This window comes from Chiroxiphia lanceolata, chromosome 8 (assembly GCF_009829145.1).
Source record: "Chiroxiphia lanceolata isolate bChiLan1 chromosome 8, bChiLan1.pri, whole genome shotgun sequence".
In the NCBI taxonomy this organism is placed as follows: domain Eukaryota; kingdom Metazoa; phylum Chordata; class Aves; order Passeriformes; family Pipridae; genus Chiroxiphia; species Chiroxiphia lanceolata.
This window is the reverse complement of record NC_045644.1, coordinates 18,944,671-18,966,660: the sequence shown is the minus strand read 5'-3', so window position 1 is coordinate 18,966,660 and position 21,990 is coordinate 18,944,671. Positions and strand designations below refer to the sequence as shown.

The 21,990-nt window shown below is 42.7% G+C and overlaps 1 protein-coding gene across 5 annotated transcripts in view; it reads right to left on the bottom strand.

Annotated features, from left to right (window-relative positions):
- Positions 1–21,990, bottom strand: part of ARHGAP22 (Rho GTPase activating protein 22) — a 145,693-nt gene that overhangs the window by 14,235 nt on the left and 109,468 nt on the right. For 4 of the 5 annotated variants that reach the window (XM_032695362.1, XM_032695360.1, XM_032695361.1 and 1 more), the window contains one exon: positions 3,419–3,626. In XM_032695362.1, the coding sequence (XP_032551253.1) occupies positions 3,419–3,626 (208 nt within the window). Of the gene's footprint in view, positions 1–3,418; positions 3,627–9,077; positions 9,343–21,990 lie in introns of those variants that run through there. The other variant, XM_032695364.1, reaches the window with a different exon arrangement.

Sequence of the window (21,990 nt, the reverse complement as noted above, 5' to 3'; positions counted from 1 at the left end):
ATGAAACGTAAGCTCTTGGCTTCCCACTGATCCTTCCCAATACTCTCCCCAGCCAGCACACACATATATGTGACGGGCCAGGTTCCCAAGTGTCCTGGTCAATTGTTAGGAAAAAAATGGAGGAAGCTGTATTTCCTCCAGGTTCTCTATTGCCATTTGCATGGCTGCCTGGCTTGTGGGTCACATCCCCTCCCCCAGACTGCGGTATCTGGCATTTCCTAGCACATTTGTTATGATAGGATATCAGCTTTTATTTTCTCTCCCAACCCCAGAACTTCTTTTTCCTCTTTTCTCTCCTTTGCTTTAAGTGGGGTTTGAGGTGTTAGATAGCACGATGAAGATGCACCTGTTCTTCCCTTTCCAGCTGTCCAGCTTTTGGTGTATGGCAATACCTCTCCCTCATTTCAAGTTTCCCGTTTTACAACTTTGTTAATCATTGCAGGTGACCTCCTCAAAGGTTTTGACTGTTGGAAGTCTAAACAGGTTTTGTTACCAGCTCCTCCCTACCCACCATTATTCTGGCAGTCTTTAAAGAAGAGAAAAACACATCATAAACATTGGGCAAGGGAACTTCAAATCTCTCTTCTATCCAAAATCTGAATCTCTTCTACTTAGTATATTTTTAAGCATTTTTGGAACACACGGCTAAAACAAAACTGGAAAAATTACAACAGGAAGCTGTCAGCAGATACCACTTGCTTCTAATCCTGCTAAAGCTCTTCCTATTAAACAGCTCCATCATATTTGAGAATACAACAGTTTCACACGGTGGTTTTCTTCAGTTGATTACAAACATTCTACAAATGAGATCAGTACCATTATTCATTATTCTTTTTTTTCTTTAGTGCAGACTTTCAGGCATGGATGGTGGATATGACTATCACTGAGCAGCAGAGCCCAGACTACAGCTTCAGGGCTGCTGGCTGCAGTAACTGTTTCACCCATGATGCCATGTGAAATCCAGCCAAACTTTCAGTGGCATGAAAGTGCAATAGGAGCAGACTGCTGTAGGTGCTTCCAAAACAGCAGCACCTGGTCTTTCATAAGAGCATGCATATGCATTAAAAACCCAAATTGGAAAAGCAAGCCTTTTAAAAATAAATATTTTAATTATCATTCATCACAGAGATCTGATCCACCATGGGGCAGGCAGGCTCTGTCTGTCTGGAAGATCACTGTAGTTACAAAAGACACCTACAAGTGCTGACTGCACCTAGGAAGTAAGAAAGGATATTCTTTTCACTACACCTGATTTGGAAAGAAGCATAAAGATTTCGACACTTCTGTTGCCTAAGTATCCCAGGCCATACCTAGATAGTTTTAGTTACACACAAAGAAAATTATGTTAGCTAGGAGGAGGAACATTTCACTTCACCAGAGTGTAACTGCCTCTCCCTTGTTGCTATCTGTGACTATACATACACATAAGATAGATTATATATATATATATACAAGACCAGAGAGAGCTGGGCCTGCAAGTTGCAGTGGACATGGTGGAAAAAGCAAAAGGCAATAACTGGGAGACTCTCAACTATCACACCAGTCAGGTACCCCAGGCTTGCTTCCTTTAATTCTGTACTGAACCTTCAGTTATCATATCACACATCGACTACCTGAAAGGCTGGCATTCCTTTGTGGAGATCTCTAGTTAAAGGGGAGACTTGGATGCAGAAAGCACCTTTATTTCCATAGGCATTTGCACTGGCTAAATAGATCAGTGCTGAGGGTGGTGAGGCACTGGAACAGGTTGCCCAGAGAAGCTGTGGATGTCTTATCCCTGGAAGTGTTCAAAGCCAGGTTGTATGGGTTCTGAGCAACTTGTTTTAGTGAAAGGTGTCCCTGCCAATGGGAGGGGGCTGAAACGAGATCATCATTAGGGTTCTATTCTGCTTTAAAAATGCTGGGTGGAGGCTTGGCTTATCTTTGTAGCAATGAAGTTAGTAGAGATAACACTAAAGTAAAACATGAAATTGAAACTGTCATTCCTAATTAACTCCTTCCATAGATACTCCTGTTCCACGGGAGTATAATTGAATGCGTATAAGCATTCAGTTAAGATAATTCTAATTCTGAATAAGAACACCCAGACATTCAATTAAAAATACAAAGATTTTTCTTAAGAAAAGATTGAGACAATTTAATGATTTCAAACTTATTTTTTCATGAAAATATTTCTCAATGTTTGACACATCCATTTAGGGAGCAAATACTGTCTGTGGTTAAGAATCAAAGAAATGAGGATGGGTGGTCTGGGAAGCTGAGGGAAGGGAAGAATTGGAAGAATGTTCCAAATAAACTCCAAAGATATTCTTCCCAAGATGAGACCAAATACTGTTTCTGCCCACGCAGGAGAGTTCTAGCTCTTCCTGGATAGCAGGCAGAGAAGTTATTGGCAATGTTGAGACTGGTTGCAGGTTCAAGGGAAGTGATCCCCTAAGGTTAATGTGCTGGTAATATATCAGATGCCACCTGCATCACCTGGAAAAATGGTGCTAGTGAGTTCCAGCAAGAAATGATGCCAGGTCTCCAAGACAAGATCCCAGATCTGATCTCACTTATGGACCTGCGAGACAGGGATCAGGCCAGATCTACAAAATGGCTTTGGATCCAAAATGGCCTGAATGGTCTCTGCTAGGGTCCAGCCCTATTTCACAAAGCATTATTAAGGTTAGCACAATGCTGACCTTCACTCTGGGCAGCATGTACATGTGACAGAGTAGAGGAAATGTCGGTTACAGGGTATGGACAGGATTTGACTGGAAGGGCCCTGAGAGCATTCACCTTTCTGATCATTTGACTGCCTGAGCTCAGGGCCAACATAGAGATAGCAGAGCTGAGAGCTGCCCCTTCCCTGGCTGCCCTTGGATGGAGCACTCAGAGACAGGTCTGACACTCTTCCCGTGGGAACGGATACTAAGCTGAGCATAACAGTCTCTGGCACAACAGGGAAGATGTGTGAGATGGTGGTGACTATTCTGAAACCTGGTGACAAAGGAAGAATCAAGCTATTGTCCCAGGCAGATCTGCTGTGTTTGTGACAAGGGAGAATGCAATATCTGAAAGCAATGAAATACCTAGTTCACCCCTGTCATACCCCTTTCTATGAGAGGATCCCACCAACTGCACAGTACGCTGCACCCAAATCTAGCAATGTTTTTCATTCAACACATGCTGAAGCTGAAACACTGGAGTAGCCCCATATAGATTAATGAGCCCATTTTTCCCTTTGCTCAAGCACTGAGCTGAGTAAAGGCCTCCACACCCAACACCATGCAGGAGAAAGCTCCATCAGCATTTTAAATAAAGAGAATGGTGGTGTGGAAAGAACACGTAAGCCAGGATAGCCACTGCAAGGACATTCCTGGCAGATTTTACATGTCAGAAATACACTAGCCTGAACTGGGTGATGTCAACTCACCTGTCAAAAAGGGGTTTCTCTCCACAATCAAAAGAATCCTGCAGATCTTTGACAAGGTTGGCTTGTCCAGGCATCCGAAAGAGCCCCTCCTCTGTAAGACCTCGCTCCCGAATAAAATCCACACACTGTTCCACCAGCAGCGGGGCCAAGCGCTGGCCATACTTCCGCTCGTACTGTACGGTGTCCTCCAACCGCTGTCCAAAGATCCCTGACAGCAGAGAGCAAGAAAGACATCTGGGTGTCAGCTTAAACTCCTCCTGAGCTACCGCTCGGGGCTTACAAGGGGGGGAAACTTTCACATGGAGGGGGAAGCCTCTGTGAAGGCCCAGTTTCTAACAGACTCTGAAGAATAAAATTATTTTTAAAAGCAAGAATTATATGATGATTTTTTTCCTCTTCTTAAGAGTGCTTCAAACTATCCTCTGCCCTAAGCTAGTTCATATCTCATTATGCTTATGGTAATCAACATCTGTGCTGAGTTTGAATTAAGTAATTATACTTTTATTGTATCTTCTGTCCTAGGAAGACCAAAACAAAGGCTACACTAACTTTATGGGATACATTTCCTTTCTGCATGCACCCTCCTCTTAGGCTCTTCTCACACAGCTGCCCTCCAGTAGTTTGCAGCTAGCCAGCCCTACAAGCAGCAATCCCACTAGGAAGGGATTGCTAACACTGCAGAGTACAGCTGTCAATGTTAGAACTGGCTATTGTGAGAATCTCCCACCATCTTGAGAGACCCTTTCTATATCTTTTTCTTTAATTAAACTTGCTGAATGAAAGTGAAAAAAAAAAAACAAACAACAACAACAAAACAAACCAGTAAAACGCATGCAAAATCCATTGCCCTTTCTACTAAAAAGTGCGTGATATAGTTCTTGCAGCTTGAAAATATCAAAAGCACCAGACACTCTAAAATGAGACCAGCCTAGGTTAATTCTTAAATCAGATCTACTGTAGACACACATCATCAGGTATGAAGCACTGTCTCTTTCTTTGGGGAACATGAAGTTCCTGGCCAATACCAGCTGCTAAATGTCACTACTGGCACCAGATCTTTTGACCACAAGGGGTTCAGGCTCTAAGAGCCAGAGGTCTTAGTTCAACTGCTGCCACTAGGAAACTGCTCCATGTAAAAGGACAGTCACTGAGTTGTGTTCTGAAATTCTAATTCTAACACTCTACAGTGTGTGGTGGAGTCATGGAGGACAGAATCCAAGTTAATCACATTTTGGTCATAAAAATTCAGTAAGTGAGGGAATCTCAGAATTTACTGAATTTAAGATGACAAGAGACCATAGCAGATAGGAAATTCTATTTAAAGATTTCTCAAAGCAAGAGGAAGCTTTCTACAGATATCAAGATCTTCAGATTGTTCATTCAGGAGTTAAACCTGCAGCTCTAAAAAAAAAAAGCAGCATGCAATATTGGACTTACACAACCAATAGCCAGAAGCAGTGTTTAATGGCTGCACTTATGTGCTTATACCAGGCCAGGGAATTTGGTCATTTCTTAAGGCTCTACTTACCTTCCCGCTAGTGACCACGTGTTCCATTTTTACTTTAGTGTTATATTCATGAGAGCCTGATAACTTCTGGCAGGAAGCTTCCTAATGCCTGTTCACTGTTCTTCATAGGAGATACCATGTCAAACCATACCTGCTTTCTATTTTCGGTCCAACCCTGCTGAATCCTCAGTGAAACAAACCTTTTGTTATCAGTTTCAATTCCCTGAATGAAAGCTTCAAGAAGGATCCTGAATTCCAGTTTCCTTTCCCTGCCTGTTTGTTATACATTAGAAGACAGAAACCTTCCTTACACCGCAGCCTACACAACTGCATTACAGTATCAAAGCCGGAGGGCCATGAAAAGTCTCAAAGGAAATTCCCTCATCCTGGCAGGAGGGCATGCCCTGGAGCATGGGAGCGACTTATCTTTATCACTGTATATACTGGATTTATTGCAGAGTAAAGGTTTTACTAGTTCTCATTTCTAATCTGTTTGAATTTTCACTGAGTTGGGTGTCTCTGAAGTTACGTTCTAGGATAGGGAATGTCTTTCTGCTTTTGCACAGGTTGCTTCGTAATCTCATCACATAATCCCTGTTGTCATGATGGGGCATATCTATTTCCTTTAAATGATACATGTTGTTCACTCTTCTAGATGCAAGACATATAGGTTCAGGGAGGTCAGTCTGTGGTAGACAGCAGCAGGGCAATAGCAGCCCTATTTTCTCAGATCTCTACTTGTTGAATCACAGCCCTGTTTCCTAATGTGTCTGTTTAGAGAAGAGTGTGGGAAAGAAGTAAATGCTCTGCATTCCCCAGGCACAAAACATATATAATGTTTTTCTAAAAGCTCATGTTCTGGTGTTCTAGACTTAACTCAGATCAAGGACAAAGGCAGTGTCAGACACACACGTAAGCAAGCACACACAGAACAACTGCATGCATAATCTCCACTGAGGCTTTGTCTACTTTTCCCGAGCCTTGGCTGGTATGTGGTCAGCAACATGCTTTAATACATTTCAGGCAACATCAGTCCTTGCCTTCAACTTGGAGCACAACAGCTGTAGCTTTCTGTAGGTACAATCAACTTGTGAGTGACTTCCAAATAACAAGTGGACTACAGTCAAACAGAGACCACTAACACAGAGATTAAGGAACGCGATGCTAAGGAAACAGAGATAGAAAGGGGACCTGCTTTGAGACTCAGATGGAGCAGCAGATGGACCCTTCACAAGCACAGCATCACCATTACTGTCTGCTGCACATCCAGATGTTGGGGATCCCGTCTTTCCCCCTTTTCGCACATTGAGGTCAGTAACACCTTTTTCTCCTGAATAAAAACAACGATCTTTGGAGGAAACAAAGGCACTGAAATATTCTTACACTGCAATACTGTTCCACCTCCCTCCAGACCATTTCAAATAGGTAGCAAAAAAAAAAAAAACAGGCATGAGACCAAAACTGACACGACTGAGGATGAAGCTGACCTATCTATCACATGATGAGTGAACGGAATTGGCACAAGTGCGGGTTTCTTCTTGCGTGACAGTGTGTGCTGAAGGGCTGTGCAAGTGGGATTGCACAATCTGCACAGGTCATTTTTTGTGGGAAGATGACTCTGAAGCCATCGCCAGGCTGAAAGACTTCTCCCAGCCCAGCTCTCTTAGGTGCCTCCCACCTCGGTTTGGCAGCCCCACTCCAGCCCAACCCCAATTGCAGATCTATGCATTTTCTTTACCTTGAATCCTGATTTTTCTGGGAAAGCACTAGAGAAGATCACCAAACATTGCACAGACCAAATATTTCACCCAAAGCTAAGTCTGTTGCTAACTGCAACTTCTCCTCTGTTACATTTTTCCAGTTACACTGCATCTGTTTTTTCTTTATCCTACTTTTTTTGCTGAGTCACAGACAAGGACCACCACAGACACTGCTCAGAAGAAAGACTGCTCTCAGGCCAAGTCTTTTGGCAGTAAGAGCATTATGGTTGGTGTTTAGAGAGAAAAAGCACAGAGCTGCAGCTAGAGTGGGACTGGAAAGTTGGCCTTGGAGAAACTGTTCATCTGTGCAGTGGCTGCAGAACTTGTCCACGGCTTAGAAAGGGAAAGTAGTGTTAAGGTTCATAAAAGAGGAAGCTAAGAGCTATCTTTGGTGTGGGGCTGGAAAGGGACTGTCAAAGGCAAGCTGCAGATGCTGACAGTTCCAGGCTTGCAGAAATCTTTCATGTGGGCATCTGCTGGGGGACCTTGATGAAGCCTGCCCTCAGGAGAATTATCACCAGGGCTCTCACAGCCACACTGGTAACAGATGTAACAGATACGCCTACTTCAATCTCCCAGGGCTAAACAGGGCAAACTGAGGAAGCGGTGTCCTGCTAGCCCCGTAGTGTTCGTCTCACCTCAGTCAGGTCTCAGAAGAGCTTGTCAAACTATGTACTAAAATGTCCCTGAAACTACCAGCTTATGACAGCATCTCTGGGTCGGACAGGGACTGCCCTGCCTTGCAAAGAAAAGCTAATGTGGAGCCAGTCACATACAGCCTCATCTGCTGGTTCCTCGAGGCACAGGCCTGTTTTTAATCACTGGGGCCTGCAGCTGAGACTGAACTTGGCAGCGCTTCACTCCATTTGATGATCCCGCTGGAAGACATTAAAGTCTTTTTCTTCATTCAGAAGAAGGGGAGCCAGTGCCATCCAGTCACACTCCAGACAGAATGAGGCTGGAAATAAAGCCAAAAGACTGCTAGCAACCTAAGGGTTAACTTTTCTTGTCATACCCTTATCTATAGTTAGGCCCTTTTGTTTGGTTTCAAAGCAGAAAAAAACTCCAGCATGCCTGGAACCACATCCTTAATCTCAGAAAGATTCAAGAGATACAAAAAAAATGGGCTAGCAGAGCTACAGAATTTCTTTCCTCCACTCCAACAAGCTGCCTCTGTTCTTTAAAGATTTAGGTGACTCTTTGTGGAAAAAGCGAGCCAGGAATGATGTACTGACTAAGACACAGACAGGCTTTCTGTCCTGGCCTGAATAGCTCACCCACCAGCTCCAGGCATACAAAGCCTATACATTCAGCTATGCTGTCCAGACATGCAGTGGGCAGGAAAATATATGCTCTCTGCTACATTTTTCCTCTTCAGAGCTCTGATTTCAACCAAAATAAACTAAAGACAGAGATAAACTCAGGTTTTGAGTAGATTTTTTTTGTGGGGAGGACTGAGGACTCCGTATGTGCTTAAAGGGGGAAAAGTCCAGACACACCTACGTCAGCTGTATGTACAGCTTATTACACACACGTTAAAAGATGTGTGGGAAGATAATCAGGCTTACACCTGGATGCTGCTGTACAACAGAACATACACCCGCGCACGCATGTGGTGCCTCACAGACAGGCAGTTTACGGATATAAAGATTGTGTACGTGCTCACCTGCACAGGTAAGTGCCTGCTTTTACCTTCCCACTTTCATTCTTAGTTTCCCATTTATCTGTCCCTCTCACACATGAAAGCACTGAGAAAAAATCACGGGCAGACATTCAGAAATGCATTTGCTTCTACAGCACAAAACACACACAAACCTATAACTTGTTTCCCCTCCCCTAGCCCACCCAAGCACACACTATGTGAATTACTGCAGCAGCAACAGAAAAAAGAATTGCATGGTAGGAGCCATATGTACCTAAGAAAAAGATAGTCCTGAAAAACTAAGCATTCCAGCCAGCCAAAGAATTCAAGAATGAGGGAAGAGAAAGGAAGCAACAGATAATTAAGAATAAAGAAAAAATTATGAAATAACTTGCTCGTGGTCACACAAATGGGTCTGTGGTAGGACTGTGTGTCTTCTGACACTCCACACAAGGACTAGTTTCCATATACTAGGAGTTGATTGTTCTCAATCACATACATCCATTTAAATATTCTATCTAAAAGCAAAGAGAAACACTCCTCCCCAGAACTATCTTCAAATGCTAGCTTGGTCTCCACTAGTATTTTTGGCCATGGGACAATGACTCTGTCCTTCCCACTCTTTCCCCCTTTGTAAAGTCAGCTCCTATTTTAGATTCTTAGTTTCTGTCTAAGGCTAAACTCAAACATCTGCTTTTCCTCTAGAAAGAAAACCATAACAAATCTAAAGTCTGGAAAATCATCTCATACCTCTCGTTCTTGTGCAGCACTCTGCTACATGACAGGCGCTGAGCTTCAAGCAGAAACCAGGCAGTGTCAGACAGCAGGAGCGGCAGAGAAAGAAAGTCCTGACTTCAGGCATCAGACACATTCTGGGTCCCAGCACTGGCAGCTTTCCATTCACCCAGCGCTTCAGAGCGGAGAGCAGCCGATCTGCCCTGGGAGATAATCTCGGCAGCACATCTGGTCTTAGCTCCACAACTCGGCATTAATTATGACTTGTGCAGAAAGCATTTGAAATATCCAATGAGATGCAGAGCTCCCCGGCTCGTTCCACACAGAGAAGGAGAGAGGAGAAAGACAGGCAGGTAGGGTCTTGCCCACCCTCGAAGCGGCCGCCAATGTAAACAGCAGCTAAGTATGGGTCACAAGTTTTAACAAAGGCATCCCCCATCGGCTCTGTAATATATTCATGCTCTAATTGCTTGTCAGATCTATTCTAGATAGCTGGAAAAGCTGAGCAACAGTTGCCGTCTGCATGCCACACTCTGGATCCCTTCCTGATACAGGCAATATTAGCTGTGCTGCAGGCAACCTGGTGCCCTGGTCTGGCCCCTGATCTGCTCGCAAAGCACCAGAACCAGAAACCTCATTTTGGAGGGGAACATTTCCCCACAGTAGCCTTAGCATGCTCCAAGAGTACCTCTGCAGCTCTGGGACATGTTGGAAAGTTTTACAAAGCTTAGGAAAAGCTACAGTCCTTGACCTGTGCAGGTTTTTTGGTACTTATAGCCTCTGTTTTAGCTTTTTACAGAGAAATTGCCTGACAATTAATATCTCAGCTAAATAACTGGTAGGGGAATGAACTAAAAGCTCCTTATATGTGAACCAATACCCAGTCACTTTGCTTGCAGGAAAATATTCACCCCTCTCAGCTCCTGCTCTCAGAGAAAGAAGCCTGTAGTTAAGAAAAAGGCTTATCACACAATGCCCCGTGCAGTTACACAGAGGTCAGCTCCCCATCCCATTCACAAAATGCACTCATGTGACTACAAATCTGCAACATTCCACCACCCAACACCTTTTTCACGAAGCTTTTGGGTAATTTTATCAAGTTTAGCTAACTACTTCTCCCTCTGCAGGGAAAAAACAAAAACAACAACAAAGTTATCCCTGTCCACAGCTGCTCACCTGCTTCAACTATTAAAATATGTCTGTGGTCACTGTATAGAGTACATTCATCTGAACTTAGTGGCCCACCACTTTCTTAGCTACACTGTGGCCCGGCTTGAACACACGTGCCAAAGAAGACACTGACCCGGTAGTCAAGCTCTGAGATTCCAGTCAGTGAGATAATGTTGTTCCACAACAAACTTCTCTACATTCTCTGTTTTGACCAAAAAGCTCCTGAAGAAAAGAGTACCCCTCACTACAGGTGAAGGCAGTACCAGGATCAAAGCTCCAGTTCTTGAAAATGGTATGATTCTTGGGGCTGTCCTGTGCAGTGCCAGAACTTAGACTTGGATGATACTAGTGGATCCCTTCCAACTCAAAATATTCTATGATTGGCAAGGTAGTAAGGCATTCCTCAGCTATTCAAGGTATACCCTGAGTAGCATGGTATTGCACACCTAGACTCAGAAGCTCAAACAATACACTAGACACTATTTAAAGCACACTACAGAATATTTAGAAAGTGATGGAAATCCTTAAACAAAAGGTACAAATGAGACCCTGGGTATTCCTCACCCTTTAATTATCCTCTCTTCCCTTGTTGTGAACACAGCAGGCTGCAGGTTAGGGAGAGCCTGCCTACAGTGCTAACTCTTCTAAATGGCAGAGACACCACCAGGATTTTTGGCACTATTCCCTGGAATAATATCTCAAAATGTGTCCCATCCGTTAATAACATTATAGCGCCTAAGACTCAGTGTTTGGGATAGGAGCCCAGGAGATAGCAAATGCAGACTTTTATTCTTCCATTCACTTCTCTATTTCTGTTTTCCATCTCTCAAAACACAGAACCAAGGAGGTATCCAATGAAATAGAAAGTCGTGCTGTTTAACATGGATATTGTTATACCCAAAGTATAATTAACCTGTGAAATTCACAGGTCTCTGTGGCCAAGGACACAGCATGACTCAAAGCACGATTAGACTTCTCCAGAGCCTATAATGCTATGAGTTGTAAGATGATGAAACTGATGCAAACTCAGATTTCTGAGTTTTCCAAAGAGCAAACACAGATCTCTGGTGAGAGAAAAAAGCTGGAGCACATGCTTGCTCACATAAGCATCATAACTAAAGCAGAAAATGGCAGCTGCCTCAGTTTGTTCCCTGCACAAGGTGACTGTGCAGCTATAGGTGTCCTGTGACAGCAACATTGTGCTACACTCTCCAGTTACCACCTATCTTCTTACATGAAACAACTCTCAATCCTTTTAAAAACGTGTTAAAAGTTCGTGACTTAGACTACAGAATATGATGAGACTGGAATAAACACAATATAGATATAGATATATATAAATATAAATTTTTTCTTCTTGTTGAATTTCCAGGTCATACTTGGATCCTGCTTTCTCTGTTAACCCCATTTTCAACAATGAAATTCAAGACTCACACATAATCACTGGATTGCAGGGGCTGAAGACTCTAAAAGTATACTTGACACTGTAAGAATTGCAATAAAATCCAAAGAGTTGTCCACATTGTGTATAAACTACCATCTGGCAGTTTTCACCGGGAGATCTCCTCATACACATGTGCCAAGGAGAAAAGGGGTAATGGAGATTGAACTCCCTCTTTCCCCACTAGTATGAAGTTGTTTAACTGTAGAAAAGTTTACCACTTGGCAGATCTTATTTTCTAAAGAAGAGCTTAGGTTTATTAGACAGTAAATCTCACATGAACTTGCTGCTGGGAAACTGGAGGCATTTTCTTTCCCAGTGTCACTGTAGGGACAGAATCCTAGCAATGCTCTCATGACCTAGCACCACTGCAGTTACTCTGTTGCAGGTACTGGAACACAGAGAAAGCATTCTGCCTATATATGTCACTACAAGCCTCAAGACTGGCTGGGAATCTCACTACAGCTCACACAACCTCTGAAAATCCAAGCGTGTTTTAGCCTTGGCATCTAACTCAGGTGAAATTCAGTCTTGAATCTGGTTGCAACAGACAGGAGTGTTGAACCCGCATGAACTCATAAAATATTCCTCCTCATCTCTGATTGTGAGCAAACTTGTTGGCTTCTACAGCTCTAGCAAGTGCCCATAGGGTGTGGGTATTTTTAGATACAGGCTTAGCGTATTAGCTAATATACTCAAGCGGATCTGAGGGAGTTCAGAGCTAGGAAATTGCTCTATTTGTACAGAAAGAGCCTAGTATCAAAGTTAGAACCTTATTTTCAAGAAGGTTGAGCCTTATACAGGCTCATTTTTTAATCCGGGTAAGCACAGACACTTGAACATCTTATATCTGCTGAAAGCTGGCAGTGAGTTGGCTACAGATCATCAGTCACAAAGCTGAACTCAGCAGGAAAGACTTCAGCAGTATGTCCTCTGTACAGAAAATTTCCCTTCCACTTTCCTCCCTCCCCAGACTCTTTGGTCAGAACCTTCTCCAAAAAAAATTATGATCCCACACCCCTCACCTGCTGGGGTCTCCACCTTTACTGGTGAAATGAAATCTTCTGAGAATAAACAGGCTTCTGCTTACTGACTGATAAAACAGTTCACTCTGGGTTAAAAATTAGCAAATAGCTATGCTCACCCTTCCATGACAGCAGATTCTGCCTAACCTGTGTGAGGTGTCTTCCCAGCTCTCCAAAATATGTCAGAAAAGGAGCTGTCTAAGGAGCACAGCAAATTACCCTGCCATGGACTCTGACCAGTTTATGCTCTAAAATTGAGATTTTAACTGTGTGCTCATTGAGAAAAGATGATAAGCAAACCTAAACATCACTTAACCACGGCACTGTGAATCCAGAGCCAACCCCCTGTGTTTATTGCTCTGTTTCTCTCTAAACAAAGGCAAGAGTATTTAGAGAACAAAACATCAAGAGCAACAAAAAAATGCCTTTTAGCAAGCAGTGATCTGGACAAACCTGCCCTGTAAAACTTTTTTCTTCCCACAACCTAAGATCATATTTTACAGAACCTTTTTGTTTACTGACTCTTGTATATGTCTCTCTATGTTTAAAAAAGAGCTTCCATACCATTGTCATAAGCTATGTCTGTAGAAAGCACCTGACCAGCAGATCATCTCTTTAAAGTGTGCTGCATGTTGATGCCCCCAATGCACAGAAAACTTTACAAAAATTCTGGGTATAAGTAAGTTAAAAAATAGTTATGACATAGTATAATTATTGCCACCAGTGTCTCATCACCAGAGATAGATGAGAATTCCAGCTGTGGGTTCAAATGCAAGCATCATGGAGTCTGAAACCTGCTGCTGATCCTCATCTCTAGTACAGAAAGAAATGATTTATCTGGATTTCTGGTCATCTAGAAACCTGGCAGGGCCTGTGATCTAGACTCACAACCAGAATTTAGCACACCAGGCACTTTTACCCATTCAGAAAACCAAACAGGTTTATGTCTTGCAGCTTTTCCACATCCCAAGACTTCCCATATCCCAAGGTTGAAAACGCAAGCACAGTCACCGAGATGCAGACAGGATCAACACTGAACACAGCGGATAATTATCCAGCTCAAACTTCATCAGAAATACCTCTGTCAGTCTCTAACTTGCAATTGTAAAACTCACTACCAGGTAACTTGCGTATGGTTTCACTTTTTTGTATCCTCAAACTCAATCAATGGTGAAAATCTGTTACCTGATTCCCATATATTTTTCTTTATCCTCCACCGACCAACTTAAATCCTCAACCAATAAAAAGCACAACTTAACTTACAGCTTCACCACCCAAGCAATAACATCATCTCAGTTCCAGCAACAGCTGAACCTGACTGGCTGTGCTTGGGGAAGGGATGGCATTTAGTTCCAATTTGTAAAGCGGATAAACATTTCACTAAATTTGCTAGCCTATCAAGTGCACTTCTAGAAGAGGTAAAGAGCTGAATGTTCCCTTCTCTGACCTGCAACTCAGAAGGCATGAAGGGGAAATTGCAAGTCCAATTACATGATGATGAAAGAGGAAAAAAAAGGAGCAACTGTGGAGGGTAGAAGGATAACATTAGAAAGAAAATAGGAAAAGAGAGACAGGGTGGATTTATTTGTTCTTGACTCCTAAATGGTTAAAACTGCAACTTGCAAGGAGCAGGTTACCATTCCCTTTCATTCAGTAATCACATATCCTCATAACATTCATCAAAAGACTAATACACAAAAATTAAAATACTTGCCTGCAAGCTGAGAAACACCACAATAACATGTTTGTCCCATTAACACCCAGCCAGGATGTGCAGTGAGAACCGGCAGTATTTTAAGGACTGTCAGCTTCCAGACATCAAGCACAAATCTAATGATTACAGGAGTGGTCTCACTGAGAAACCACCAGTGTAGGGGGTGGTGCTGGTCAGACCAAGTGCTACAGGCAGTAGGCACCAACAACATGACAAATGCACAGCCACTGTCACCTCTCCATGGCTGAAGAGAAGAGGAAAGCAATCCATTATTGAAGCAAACACAAGCCTCATCATATTTTATCTAAAGCTGAACTGCTCCTCACAACACAAGGCATATGAAGCTAATGACTGCCTCCAGAAATCTTTCTTTGATTGCCCAGGTAGATTTATCTTCTATGAACACAAATAATTTTATTTTTAATCCATATGTTATTTTTATTGTGACAATGAATTTCACATTTCAATTGTGCTCTACAGGAAACCCAATTTTTTTTGGTTCAAACCTCGTCACTGTGCACTGTTCAAATTCTCCTTAGATGTGCCATTTTATCCATCAGACCTTCCTGCAATTTTCTCTTTTCCAAGAACATTTCCAAAGTAATTTTTTTGAGGAAATGGATTCAGATGGATACATTTTACAGCTTAATTGCTTATACAACCTCTGGAATACAATTCAGGGCAGCGCTTGTATTAAAAATTCTACCCTGAGCTCAAAAACCCTTTCCTCGCACAAGTTTCATTCAAATGAAAACATACCCATATGATGTTTCATTCTATCAAATCAGCATTTCCCAACCAAAAGAAGTTCCATCAAGCGAATCCCATGAAAAGCTTTACTCTTTTCACCTGCAAATGTTACGAAGTCATTTCTGTTTGTAGTTTTTCTCCACCTGCTATCTGGTTGAGCAGAGGCACTGAGAAGCTGCCTGTCATTCCCCAGCTCGGGGTGCCTGCTCTTTGGTGCCCCGCCCCAGACTGCCCACGGTAACAGATAAAGCACTGCAAATTCATTCACCTGATGCCAAACTGCATTATCCTTCAGAAGCCACCGGGACTATGCTGGCTAACGACAGCTGGAGATGGTGCTGCAGTGCAGAACTCGTGCTGCTGCCTGGGGCTTTTGAAACCAGTAGCGGGTGACTTTCCCCCTGTCAAGCCCTGACACAGCACTCCAAGAAAATTAATTTTTGCTCTGTGTTGACCAGGCTACTGCATGGTCTCCACTCAGAAGCCAGACCAGCTTAGCCTCTAATACTGAATGTCACTGAAAGCTTTGACCCAGCAGCTTTAAAGGTGAAATACATGCAAGGAGCAGGGGAGCAGGATGTGACTTCTAAAGGTAAGATCTTCCAAAGTCAGTAAGGAACACCTTTTGCCCTTGACACGCTTCACTTTTGCTTTTAGTTTTAGACCCTTTCATCAAATATTTATACACACTGATAGGAACCATTCTGCACCTTCTCTTCTTCAGGTTAAACAATCCCAGCCTCCTCAGCTTCTCTTAGTATTTTACTTGCCACAATCCTTTAATCATTTTAGTGGTCTTTCACTTGACTCACTCCCATAAGCCCATGTTCTTCTTGTCCAGGGACATCAGAACTGGATAAAGAACTCCAGATGTGGTCTTACCAGCACTGAGGGGAAGGCTCACCTCCATAAACCTACTGGCAATGCTCTTCCTAATGCAGCCCAGGAACCTGTTGGCCACAAGGGTGCATTGCTGGCTCATGTTCAACTTGTCCAAGAGCATTCCAGGTGCTTCTCTGTAAAGATGCTTTCCAGTCAGTCAGCTCCCAACATACACTGTTGACTACGTTTATTCATCAACTTCAGGTGCAGGACTTTGCATTACTCTCTGTTGAACTTCATGGAGTTCCTGTTCACTCATTTCTTCAGCCTGCAGAGACCCCTCTAAATGATGACACAATCATCTGATACACCAATCATTCTTCCCAATATCATCTGCAAGCTTGCTTGAGAGTGTACTCTGTCCCACTTTCCAGGTCATTAACAAAGCTGTTAAACAGTACTGGCCCCAGTGTTACCCTTCACATCCCTAACCAAATTCAACTACAGGTGTCCTTTTCCTAAGTCAGTTCCTGCATGCTCAGTTTCTCTGTATTCCTCCTCTTAGGTCACCGGTCCCTGCTTCCACTTCTGTGCTTCCTTTGTAGGTAATGAGCTTTGTCAGGAGCTCCTTGTTCATCCATGCCACCTTTGCGTAGTTACCTGCACAAGGAGGAGTGCTGTTTGAGCTTGAAGGAAGTAATCCTTGAAAATCAACATGGTCTCCTGGCCTCCTCATCTCTCCAGGACCACATCCCATGGGTTCTTCCAAACATATCTCTGAGAAGGTCAAGGTCCAGGGTTCCAGACAATCTTTCTATCTGCATTCAGAGTGGCTCTTTTACAGACAGTCATTATCACCTCAGGCAAGTTAGCTGATTGCTCAATACTTCAGATTCTTCCTTTACAGAAAATGAGGACAATTGCTTTTCCCTACCTCAAGGCAGTAGAATATGACAGTAAAATATTCTGGTCATAAAGCATTAATGGAAGACCCAGATGTATCTGACAGAGATAAATTTAAAAAAAAAGAACTTAATCAGATCTTAGATCTTAAAACTTTCTCTGTTGTAAACAGTTGCAGCAGCAAGATCCGCTCCCAACTCACTTTAGTTATATGTTGTATCTCAGTTTCTATATCCAAAAGTGTACCATCTGCTTGTGATATCTTTGCCTGGGGCTAGGCTAACCAGCACCTCCTTGCAGATGATTCATGCATCCCCTAGTCCTGGGCAAATATCTGAACTCATAACCCCCATCATCTTTCTCTTCCTCTTCCCTTGGCTGGGCCCATTTCCCAGCATTAGACAACAGCAAAGAGCAAACAGTGATAAGCTGCATCAGGCGCCAGCTATCTCTGTGCAGAGATAACAGCACCTATCAGGCACAACAAACACCACACACCTGGGGGAGCCTGCACCAGGGAGGCCCACCCTCACACCTAGTGAAGGGGCACCTCTTGACCCAGTCAGGAATCCTACTAGAGACTGTCAGTCAGGGGGAGCCCACTAGCAAGAAAGGGAGCAGAAACCTCTTCTCTGTCTTCACACTGGGCAAGTAACAGAAGCCACCTCCCTGCTCTTCATTACTGTGGTATCTTAGCATCTTAAATTCACTGATATGGCTTTATGCTTATGATGCTCTTACTGGAAAATTCCCATCTTACAGGTGGAAAAATTAAACTCAAGACTCCCAAAACTTAATCCTAGCTTCTAAACAGTCTGGCATCCAGGTGGACATGCATCTAATATAAAACCTGACCCTTCACAACGGATCATGTTTGCTCTCATGCAGGTGTTATCTGAAAGACATTTACTCATCCAAAGCAGGATTCCTAATTAGGCCTATGTAGGTCTAGTCTTCCATTTACCCATAAGGACATTGACCCAGGAACTAAATTACACCTCAGAGACTTGTCCCCTAGTTTGTAGCTCTCCCCTAATACAAGACATGGTCTGCACAAGGCCCTGGTTGCCAAAAAAAAAAAACCCAAAACATTTTCTGTGCTGTTTGCTGGCAGAAGAAGAAAGAATCCACGCATCATGGTTTATCTATATGGGAAAGATGTCTGGAATTAACGATAGTACAGTGGCTTCCTCAGTGGACAGTTCCTCAGACCCCACCAGTTAAAAAGTGACTATTCCTCCTGAGCAGAGAAACTTCCTGAAGCTCTTGCAACACAATTACTTTGTCACAGGGTAAAGCTCTCCATGTTTGCCTAAGGGAAACACATCCCTTCCAACTACTTCACCTCCCCTGCATCACAAGTAACTGATGAAAGCTTGGGATGAGGAGGAGGAGAAATTAGGATAAAGTAATGGAGAAAGTAAGCAGCTGAGATGTGTATTTCTGGCAGAGGAGCAAGGAACTGCTCACGGCAAGACAGAATACGTAAACAGAAGAAAACAAACACAAACTTAAATCAAGATTAATAGAGAATTATTCTGTCCCCATGGAGTGTTGGCTGTGTGCTGAGCTGTGAGATAGAGTTATGCCACTTGGTTTTCAACTCAGGCACCAAAAAGCCCAGGTTTTGTATCTCATGGCCAAAAATTCAGTCCTAGACACATTCTGCTCTACAGCTGATGGAAACAAAAATAAGGAAGGCATGTCAACTGAGAGGTGTGTAGAAGAAAAGGGATTTCCTTTTAGTGGCTGTACCTCAGAAGTACAGCCCCACCCTACACGTACAGAGCTAGGAATGACCTCCTCTCTCCCCCAACAACACCAAATGGAGGACACTAGCAAGGTCATTCTCACCCAAGCCTATGGCCACAAACCCTTTGCATTTAGCACTATAGCACTGCTACAAGCACTTCACATGAAAGAGCAGCTGCTGAACAGCATGACTGTAGGACACAGAGGGACTCTCCAGATAAGCTTTTAGTGGTGTAAACTTGGAACAAAATTTGTCACAGAAGTAAAAAGGACCATAGGAAACAGTTTTAATCACCCTCTGTCAGAATGTGCTCCAAAACTTACTTCTATCAAGTCACTGTGACAAACTTTTTTTCTTAAAGACAATCAAAACATACGGAATACTCTCAAATCTCAGTTTACAAAATCTTCTGGTCTGAATGAGATGGGCTAGACTCAAGAATTAAGGAGCCTGAAACTCAAGGAAACTTGTTAGAAATTATTTTCCCTGTAAACAAGACAGCTCTTCTTCAAAAGACTCAGGAACTCTAGGATTTTATTTTAAAGCCACATTTGAAGTGTATTTCAAAGAACACATTCCATATGGCTTTTAAATCTGAATGTGTCTCCTATTAATAATTTGGGATCCTCAGCAGCTTTGGGGAGTTTTCTGTTTTATTTTAAGAAGCCTTTGCTGTTGACCTTTAAGCACAGTTCATGTGCTCGCAGCAACATATAAGAAGGTACCCTCAACCCTTTTTATTTACGTTTCTTCAGTACATCAGCAAAGATTACAGTGTGGTTAAGCCCCCCCCTTTTATCTTTGCATAATTCTTTTTTACACCATATCAACCTTCTCCAGGGCTGGATATTTGCATATTAATAATGAAGCCTGCTTTTTAATTCCTCCCTTTAGCTTAATATATTAAATAGTGTTGATAGATAAGACTTGGCTCTCAAATTAGTGGTGGTAGCAAAGCAGAGTTCAAATTATTCAATTAAAACAGAGACAGCTATGTTTATTGTCTTCCCACATTTGAATTAAGCTGCAATCTCACTCAGAGAAATTGCCCTGCTCTGATTCTGATGGAGAAGGTGTAAGTTTGATCATTTCCCCAGACTGCCTAAAAACCATTTGGAAAAATTGGTTTGAACATCTTCACCATTTCATAGTTATTGACATTCCTATAAATTCTTTGCAAAGTGCAAAGAAACTGAGGATGCAGCTCCACAGTTCTTTAAGCCAATTTAAGTGTGGGTTGCAGTCAGAATGAACAAGCACGCCCTTTTCTACCCCATCATCTCTCCCCCATGTCCTCATTGTGTTGGAACTACTAGTCCTGCAGCTGCATGGTTAGCAGGACCAAGGAATCAATCTACTTTCAAACTAATCCTCCACCCTTTTTTTTTTTCCTGCCAGGTCATTTCCTACCGCACAGCTGTGTAACCACTAGCGTGAGCAGAATGAAACCTGGTGGGAAGCCATAGTTGCAGTGGGAGAAAAAACCCACCCCTGACAGTGTTTCGTACTTCTGTTAGCTCAGAGAAGTGACCACAGCATAAGAATCTGCCCATGCAGCTTGGACTACAAAGCAGGCATAGCCAAGCTAGCCTCAGTCTGCTGCATTTCAGTAGTAAGGCAGAGAGCTCAGGTCAGACTGATTGCCCAGGATGTACCCATATTCTTGTGTAGTTTTAATCTACAGATAGGAAAAATCAATACATAATTGCACTTATTTCCAGCTCTGCAAACAGCAGTGCTTCTCTCCCACAGGGCTTAAGCCAGCTCTCACTGACATCCGAAGCAGCCTTCACACCGACATTGATGGAACAAGATCAAATCTGCAGCATGTGAAAAGAGCAACAAACAGAAGCTGCTGTATTCCCCCTTGCACTGCTGTAGTGCCCCCGCCCACTTCCACATCCTCATGATTTCATTTTATGGTTCTATGGTATCTCATAAAGTCTCAGTTCCTGGAATCAATGTAATAGTAACAGTATCTGCCTCAGTTAAAGGAAAACCAAAATGTCATCTGATAGTTTTGCAGAAGAGTTTAGAGGTACAGAAGAATAGCATATTAATTAGGACAATACTACCCCTTAAACAGACAAACAAAAAATAAAGGAAGTCCATCCCTACTATTATGCTATTCTGATGTTTTTGTTTTTAAAATATTGGGATTTTTAATTATTTATTATTTTAATACTTAAAGATGTTTGCTCTGAAACTACTTCAAGAGACTGTTCAAAACATGAGCAAAAAAAGAAGCCAAATTCGCACTGATACCCGCAGTGCTGACCAAACATGCCCTAAAGATGGCTGTTGCTAGAACATGTAGCGTTTGTCACGACTGCCTCCTTTTTCCTCACAGTATTTCTTGGATGCACATTGCAAAGCTGTAAAATACACACTATAAGGTCCACTACAAATGGCCACAGAAATACCAACTCAGATTCTGAGACTTCTGATGGAAGACTTGCACTGAGCTCAGAGACTAAAAGACCCTTCATTGTGGACTGGAATTCAGAGTGAAAGCAAAACAAGCACATATTCATGTTTGAGGAGAAATCATGGTAGACCCATTTCTACTAATGAAGAGGGCTTGTTCTGCCCACAGCACAACAGCATCACACACAACCTCTCAGATCAGATACAAGCTAACTTTTTTACATACGCCGTTTCTGTTAAGTGAAAGAAGGATCTAGGAAAAAATTGCATCAGTAGAGATTTTATCTCTTCCAGACAAAGCAAATGCTGCTACACAGAAACTTCAAATTTCAAGAGTCACTTAAAAGAAAAAGGAAAAAAAAAACAAACCAAAAACCAACAAGATAAAAGTTACTAACAAACACCACATCTTCTTAGTGACCTTGTGGTATTTGAGCCTCCCTCAATTGCATCAAGGTCACTTTTCTCACCCCTACATCCAGGAAAACTAGTAACTTCATTTCTGCAAAAGTAATTGTATTATTAACCCTTATCTGGCGCTTTTTTATCTGTACCCCTCAAAAGATGTCAACAGCACTATCTGCATATGATAACACTATTTGCATGAACTCCATCAGTAGCATGGAAGTCACTTCAAAGCCCAGGGTCCAGTACCAAGCCAGCAGCTGCTGTCACCAACATGAACTCAGAAGAAAACAACTGTGAACTCTTGTTCTATGCTAAACCACATAAACAACTCCTATCTAATCTACTGACTTGAGAATTTTAAGACTATGGTACAATATCAATACCAAGAGTCTGGATTTTTTGTTCATTTTAGCTACAGGAATTGTCAGCAGCTGTATTACCTTACAGGTGTTCACTCAGCCTGACCTTGTTCTTCTTCAGGCTACACCCCCCACTAAAGCCAGTGGAAGCTTTGC